The 8732-nt window shown below is 31.3% G+C and overlaps 1 protein-coding gene across 4 annotated transcripts; it reads left to right on the forward strand.

Moving 5' to 3' along the window:
* The first annotated feature begins 1755 nt into the window (after positions 1-1755).
* Positions 1756-5535, forward strand: LOC140881826 (probable arabinosyltransferase ARAD1). 4 transcript variants are annotated; one of them, XM_073287426.1, is made up of 4 exons: positions 1756-1890; positions 2188-3506; positions 3855-4433; positions 4864-5535. In XM_073287426.1, exons 2-3 carry the CDS (start codon positions 2553-2555, stop codon positions 4374-4376), a joined length of 1476 nt encoding a protein of 491 aa, XP_073143527.1. In that variant the 5' UTR covers positions 1756-1890; positions 2188-2552; the 3' UTR covers positions 4377-4433; positions 4864-5535. The 4 variants fall into 4 exon arrangements, with proteins under 4 accessions (XP_073143527.1, XP_073143530.1, XP_073143529.1 ...); XM_073287429.1 differs by having other exon boundaries at positions 1825-1890; positions 3058-3506; XM_073287428.1 differs by lacking the exon at positions 1756-1890 and adding an exon at positions 1958-2085.
* Positions 5536-8732: the final 3197 nt, after the last annotated feature.

The following is an 8732-nucleotide window of genomic DNA, read 5'->3' on the forward strand; positions in this document are numbered from 1 at the left end:
TAGGACATGATTGGTATGAGGGAATGAGGTAGGAATAGAATGAACATTCTCATCTCATTCCCTACAATCATGTTTGGTTTGGATTTGGAATAAGAATGTTCATTCTCATTGAAATGGCTATTCTCATATAGTCATTCCATCTATTTTGGATAGGAAAGATCATTCTCACTCCTAATTTTTCTTCATTTATAAAATCCTTCTCTTATTAAATTTAATAAAATACCTAAAATAATAATCATAATAATGATATTATTATCGAATTAATTCACTATCATTTATAAATATAAATTATGATAATTGAATAATAATAATAATAATAATAATAATAATAATAACTAAATAAATAAATAAAACAATCACTTAATAATCACGTATATTATAAAAATATATAATATATAAAATAATTTTTAAATAATAACTGTCATAATATTTTATTAAAAGACACTCATTTTAATAAATAAAATACTAATAATAATAATTACTAAATTAAGATTAATAGTTATATTAGTTTTACTATAAAGATAATTTTATAATGATTAATAGACTATTATGATTAAATAGTTATAATTTTTTTATTGTTTTTAAATAATAATTATAATAAATATTTTTTTAACCTATAATAAATATTTTTAGCATCTACTATTTTGGATTTTAATGAAAACATTATTTAATAATTAAAAATAATTCTATTTCATTGCGGTTTTATTTTTTTGGTACCAATCATTTGAATGGAATAGACTTATCATTTCATTCTTATTCTTATTTCATTACAAAGTTATTCCATTCCAACTCTATTCCATGCAAGCATACCAATCATGTCCTTAGATTATTTCATCATTCTATAATCGGTTAATGAGATCCTACCTTGGGTATTACTCAAATTATAGACCTAATGATCTATATTTTAACACATAAGCATTATTAATGTTGAAAAGCTGACGTGACAAATTATGGAACGATTAGATTGATAATTAGTATAATGCCCGTAGGTTAAACTCTACCCCATAATCCGGACTCCTTCAATCCTTGTCATTAATTTTAATAATTAATACAAAATTTATGGTAAAATGAACTTTGAAATCAATTTCGAGTCTAACTTAATTGTCATTAAATCAAAAGAGTAGTTATTTTGTGAGATGATTCTATAAATTTTTATTCTTGGGACATATTAACTTTGTACATATTTACAATAAATATTAATACTTTTAACATAAAAAATTATATCTGTTGCCAATTGGTTGGAATCTTCACCAAATCCATCCAAATTCCCTTTTAACCTGAATGTCCGAGAGATGTACGTACATCGAAATTCCAAAGTATTACGTATATCTAAAATAAAATGTTCATTATTTGATAAGATTAACAGATGAATTATATGATCGCTAAACATATATCTATATCTATATAAACTGCTATATCTATATCCATACTTTTGAATTTTGAAATGAAATGTTTATTTTTATGTATTTATATATATTAATACATGTTCGGAATTAAAAACATATTGGTCATTGGTAGTTGTGGACAGAGGACACGCAAATAGCCTTCTCAACCTACCCTACCAGTTGTCCCCATTGATTACATAAACAATATTATGTACATTTTTATTATTTAATTTAATTAATAATTAATAATAATATATCGTGGCATTTAAGTTTTTTTTTTTTTTTTTTTTTTTTTTTTTTTTTGTGAAAATGAATTTGCATTTGTATATTTAAGAAACATGCGTAAGTCCAAATTGTATCAGACAAGGATTAGGAAACTTGGAATTTTTATTTTTATTTTTTATTTTTTGAAGGAGCTCTGAAATTCTGAAATTCGGGTGCCAACAAAAAAGGAAGAAGAAGAATTTTATGTGCCCCACATCAAGATTCTCTGCTGTAGCTGAAGGTAATTTATCTTTGCCACCTTTTTCTTTTTCTGTTTCTTTTTTTCAGTCGATAAAAATTATGAATCTTGATGATCCAAATGAAGAAAAAACAAAAAAGATTTACTATTATGAATATATTTGTTCATGGGCCGAACGGATTCTTGACGTATTATTGTTGTTCATATTTTAGCAATAGGAGTCTTTATGTATATATAGTGCGTGTATTATTTTATTTATTTATTTATTTATTTATTTTGTGGAGCTGTAAATGATTAATAAACTAAATGGTTTCTGTGTTGTTTGTTTTATATCTGCAGGTTGAATATTTGGATTTATTTACTGTATATGCGTATGCGTTAAAAGAGGATTTTTGAGGTGCTAAGAGATTGTTTTTGAGTTCTGGTTTTTGTTTGGGGGTTGATGAAGAAGGCGATTGTTTGATGGAATTAGGATAATCAAAATATTAAATTTGTTAAGGAATCCCCAGCTTGCAAGTATCTTTAGAATCCCTCTTAGTGACGCCTTTGGGTTTTGCATGTAATCTCCAAGAATAATTTATTTATAGAGTTTTATTGAAGATTGCCAAATGAAATTTGGGATTTAGGATCCATATATGAAGTAAGTTTGCCTTCCATCTCGGTAACAAAGTATAGATTTTGTTCATAATTTAAAAGATTAAGCGATGTCAGTTTCAGTAAAAAGAGTGCTACCCTCGAGGCTTCTTTCTTTCCTAATAGCCTTTTCGGTGTCGCTTTTGATGCTTTCTTCATTGTCCCTTCTTGAGTTGAATGACGATTCTTTCATAGGTAAATCAGTTTTTCAATTTATTCTTGTTAACAATGCATCGACTTATTCAAAACCAAATGTGCCCAACACCCCGACCGAAAATTTTGAGATAAAAGATATTGCCAGTCAAGAAGTGGATAATCAAGTTTCAAATCCGATGAATAATGTAGAGGAACTGGAGAAGTATGAGAGGAAGTTATGTGACAGGGGTTGGGCTCGTCTTAAGGTGTATATGTATGACTTGCCTACCGAGTTTCACTTCGGGTTATTGGGCTGGAAGGGAGGGAAAAATCAAATTTGGCCTAATGTGAGTTACGAAAATACAATCCCATCTTACCCTGGTGGTTTAAATTTACAGCATAGTACAGAGTACTGGCTGACTCTTGATCTTCTTGCCTCAGTTACTGAAGATGTAACGAGGCCGTGTGGTGCAATTAGAGTGCAGAATTCTAGCGAAGCGGATGTAATATTTGTTCCATTTTTTTCATCTTTGAGTTATAACCGACATTCGAAGCGTCATGGGAAGCAAATGGTAAGTGTCGATAGATTGCTCCAAGAACGACTGGTGGAGTTTCTGAAAGGTCGGAAAGAGTGGAAGCGATTGGGTGGGAGGGATCATTTGATTGTAGCCCACCATCCAAACAGTATGCTGTTTGCTCGGAAAAAGCTCGGTTCAGCAATGTTTGTGCTAGCAGATTTTGGGAGATACTTAGTTCAAATAGCGAACCTTGACAAGGATATAATTGCTCCTTACAAGCATATGGTAAGGACGGTTCCATATGTAGATTCGGCTACATTTAGTGAACGACCGACCTTGATGTATTTTCAAGGAGCAATTTATCGGAAAGATGTAAGTTTCGTATCTACTTGGCCATTATTAAGAACGTTTTTCTTTTATTATGATTAATGCTTGTACTACATGTCTTTCAGATTATCTTACCACTTATCCTTAGATGACTGGATTGAATAACAAATAGTAATTGCACTTGTGTTTTTTCGTTCCTTTCGGGGATTTGAATTTGCTTATCAAAATTGTAAATGATACGGCCATTGATCTTTTCTCTCTTCACTGAAAGATTTGTGAAAACGGAATCAATACTGTCACAGATTCCTGATCTCAGATAGCTTAAGCTCGAGTGCTTGGAACAAGTAATGCTAACAAATTTATTGTGCACATGAATATTTGTTGGGTGCTCAGGGTGGCGTGATTCGACAAGAACTATACTACCTTCTTAAGGACGAGAAAGATGTACACTACGCATTCGGAAGCGCTCAGGCAAACGGGATAAAGCAGGCTAGCAAAGGGATGTCCTCGTCCAAATTTTGCCTGAATATAGCTGGAGATACACCTTCATCAAACCGTCTATTTGATGCTATCGCCAGTCATTGTGTTCCTATCATAATTAGTGACGAAATTGAGCTACCGTTTGAAGACATCCTCGATTATTCAGAATTCTGCTTATTTGTACGTGCTGTCGATGCTGTGAAAAGGGGTCACCTCCTGAGTTTGCTCAGAGCTGTGACACGAGAAAAATGGACCAAAATGTGGGAAAGATTGAAAGAAGTTAGCAAACACTTTGAATACCAATATCCAAGTCAGCAGTGTGATGCTGTCGACATGATTTGGCAGTCAGTCAATCGAAAAAAATCGTCCACTCAGTTGAATGTTCACCGGAAGAATAGGTACAGAAGATCACAGATTGTCCAAGGAACCAACTGACTTCATAGCTGCTCCATCGGAATCAGACAGACGGTATTTGCATTAGCAAGATAGGTGGTAAGTACTTGGAAATACGAAGACTAATTTTAATTCTCGTGTGTATATATATATATATATATATTTGTGCCTCTATACCAGACCATTTTTGGGCACATTGCGCTGAAACTTTTACTCGTACAAAGCTCATATGGGATTCTTGATAAGAATTTGTAGATCGAGATTATGGCAAAATCATCAAAAGCTAGAGAAAGATCAAAAGGAGATTTGAGTCCATAATATCTGATATAATTGTTGCATACTCTTCCAAGTTAACATTAAATGAAGTTTCTATATAAACAAAGGGCATTCATTTAAAGCAAAAGAAACAATCAAAAAAAGAAGAAAGAAAAAAAAACATCGTTTAAACTTAGAAGCAGCAAAATTTGACCACCCTTACTTTCTGCATCCATGATAATCTCTACATTGACTTCTGCCTTTGAATTTGCAGCATATATACATCAACATTTATTGTGAATAGGATCTGGTCCTCGTCGAAACCTTCTTTTTTCAAACTGGTATGAAGCGAAACTCGTTGCAGGTGCTGGGGCGATACTCGTAGGCACATTCATTTCTTGCAAGGCATCAACATTCGGAATATGGGTACTCCTGGATCCTGAGACTCGGTCTGTTCGAATACACAAGCACCCAACACAAAAAAATATGAGAAGGATGATGATCTTGCAAGCCAAGCGGCTCATATTTTGCACTACAAAAACAATTTCTTGCTGAAAAAAGGATGATGAAAGAATATGTGGTGTGTCTTGAACTGTGCCTTCTTTGTGTTTCTAATGCCATATTTGCATCTTGTTTTCTTGTGGGGTAAAGCAATAAAGCACAAAGGGGTCCCATAACATTTAGAGAAGTTAAGATTTATCCCAATCATGAGCCTGCCAAAGTGGCATAATTGAAGACTGTTTTAGAAGACCCTGACAGGTTTGAATAAAAGAATGTTGGGAAACATCATTCTTTAGAAGCCAAGAATCTTGCCTTGGTTCCCCACATTTAACAATCCTTGTCTTTTTTGTCTTTGCTCTTTTGGACCAATTTCAAAATTTTGGAGGATAATGTTACCAAGAATGGTTCAAATTCATGTGTTTGCTTTAAGTGTTTTTTTGTCAACTACTTGCGCATAGATTCAGTTGTTAGGATATGTATGTGCGCGCGTTAATGTGTCGTAACACATTTGTGTGTGTGATCTTTAGAAAAATGGAGGAATTGGCTTTTTTTTTTTCGTATTTACATTGCAAGGAGCTCAAGCCATCCTCAAAACCGTGGGAATTCAAGGAATCAAACATTATTGGGAAATGTTTTTTGGGTCTTTGCGATATCAAATTTCATTTTTAGTTCAATATTTTTCGATTTTTTGCAACTTTAGTCATTTTTAATCGACAGTACCGACGTATACGTCAGAAAAATAACTAAAACTGTACATACATATATACAGGGGCGGAGCCACCCCTCGGGGTTGATTTATTATTATTATTATTAGTTATGGTATATATCTAACCTTGTCCAGTTAAATTTCTTTATTAGACCAATATTTGGACCAACTTATTTTCTAAAATATATTTGTGAGATTTGTTTGGTTTGATTTTTAAAAAAAATTCAAAGAAAGAGAAAACAACTCTTCTTCTTGTTATTTTAAAACTGCTTGATTTTATTTTTCAAAAGGGTTGACCCCGAAGAGGACCCCATCCCACATGAGTCAGAGGCCCATTGGCTCATGCGGGGGTTAAATCGAGGGATGTGCACGAGTAGGCAGGGACATGAGGAAGGGAACAATATGGTCCAACCCTCAGAGCATACCCCCAAATATTTCAATGAGGAATATGCTCCACACGAGGATTGAACCCGCAACGCTGGGAAATTTCTTCCCACGTCACCTCAGGCCTTACCAACTCGCATATGCCCCTGTGGGCAAAAAAAAACTGCTTGATTTTATTGATGTATGCAATTGTGGATTTTTTTGTAAATAATTGTGAAGTGGACTTTTTGAAATGATTTCATTTCATTTAGTTTATATGATTTTCTTTGGTATTTTTGTATTTTCTTAATTGAAAAATGATAATTACCTGTATTTCCAAGTGATTTATTTGTAGGATTTATAAATTTTTTCGATTTCATTTAGAAAATGAAAATGAAATTTTTTTCACCTTAAAGTTTCTTCGTTTATTTGATCGTACGTAAGTCAGGTTTTTTTTTCAGGGGTTCGTGTTTAAAATTTTTCATGATATACTATATTATTTGAACATCATATTTTTTATTTTGAGTATATTATAAGGATCTCAATTGAAGGAGAAGATTTAATATATTATATATATGAAACATAATTTTTTACAACCATTAAAAATTTTTCGAAGTCAGGTCACTTTAAACATCGATCACATCTTTAGTAATTTATATTTTTTTGTGTCACTATATAATATTTGTAGTTACCGTTAAATGTTTTTCAAGTGTTCTTTGATTATAAATTAGTTTTTTATTATATTTTAATTTTTAAATAATAAATTTCTTTTTTTTATTTTTTTATCGAATCCTCTAGCCCAGAGTAAATTTTTTTCTGACTACGCCCCTGCATATATATATATATATACATATATATATATATATACTCCCTCCATCTCAATCACGTTACTAATATATCCCTATTAACTATATTTTGTAAATTAATCATTTTTTAATACATTAAATAGAAATAAAATAGAAATTTTGTATAAATTTACTTTTCTAATAATTTGTTTTAATCTATGTGGAAAAAAATTAGGACTATATAATCGAGAAGGAGGAAGTATATATCAAACTAAGATGAATTTCAACAACATAGATGACTGAAAGCGTGAAAAACAAACTTATCGAGCGAAAAAATACAATTTTCTCTTATAGTTATGTCGATGTTGTGGGAAGGTCACAAGGGTAAAGGAGGAAAAAATAAGTGGCTGAGTAAATGAATAGACATTTCATCGTAGAATTGAGAGACAAAGCCAACCAAAGTTGAATTGGATGAAAACAGTGGCAAGAAACTCAAATAAAGAGGGGGTAAATTTAATTTAAAATTCCTGAAAATACAAAGAATTTGCTTTATGCAGTAACCACTTTAGAATTGCAATCTTTTATCGCTTCTATGCTCCAAAATAAGGGTCTCGGCATCCTGTGCCTGATGGTATCCTTCATGCTTTATTTTATTTTTTTCCGAGTTGGGATGAGTTTTGTTACAATTGAATTTTAGAGTCCATTTGGATTTCATATATTTTTTTTAAACTCTAATTTTGGACTTTTGAAAAAACTCTAAATTTGACTTTAAAAAGTACTTTTTTAAGCACTTAAATAACCATCCAAATACCTTATAAACTAAAAAAACACTTTTTTTTTAAAAAAAAAATTGCTTTTCTAGTCTGACTTTTGATACCAAACAGGGCCTTAAACTCAAAATTTTATCTAAATTAAGATTTTGATGTCAGATTTACTATAATTCATGGGCCTTAATGATTTGCTTTTGATTCTTCAGATTGCGCAGAGATATGAATTTCAGGGTTAGTCTATGCTACACCGGGAGTGTTTCTTCTCCTATTTCAATACCATTAGATCACGTGAGACTCATATATTTTTATGAAAATTGACATATATCTTGATGATCCAATAGTTGATATTTGACCACATCATGGGGGAGAGGTACTCCAGGTGTAGCATAGAATAATCCTGAATTCCATACAAATCTCTAAAATGCCATCGAATTCACATCTCTTCCGTTTTCACTTTCCCCCCCTCCGTTTTGCCTCCTCACATAAAGCGATATTTATTATTTAATGCTATTATCTATGCATCTATTAATTAAGTGAGATAGGTGAATAGTAACTGAATTTTGGTGAAATTTTTTTAATATATCAATAATATCATTAATAAGTTGTTTTTTTTTTCCCAAACTTTGATTTATTTTTTTTACATATATTCTTATTTAAAATTTCACAAAAATCTTGTGAAACGGTCTCACAAATAAATTTTTGAGACGGATCACCTGATCGGATCACTCATTATAATGTATTACTTATTTTATCAAAATTACAACTCTTTATTATAAATATGTGTGGATTTAACCCGTCTTACAGATAAAGATCCATAAGACCATCTCACAAGAAACCACCTCTTATAATTAATTACAAAATTTATGAAACAACAATAAATTAAAAATAAAATTATATTTGTTTTGTGCTTCAAGACGCTGGTATTGTTAATTTCTAACTGACCATGCATACGTATTATGTGGGCATAATATTAATATTTTATTATTATAATTTATAATTGCATAGAAATAATTTGATA

This window comes from Henckelia pumila, chromosome 2 (genome assembly GCF_033568475.1).
Source record: "Henckelia pumila isolate YLH828 chromosome 2, ASM3356847v2, whole genome shotgun sequence".
Taxonomy (NCBI): Eukaryota; Viridiplantae; Streptophyta; class Magnoliopsida; order Lamiales; family Gesneriaceae; genus Henckelia; species Henckelia pumila.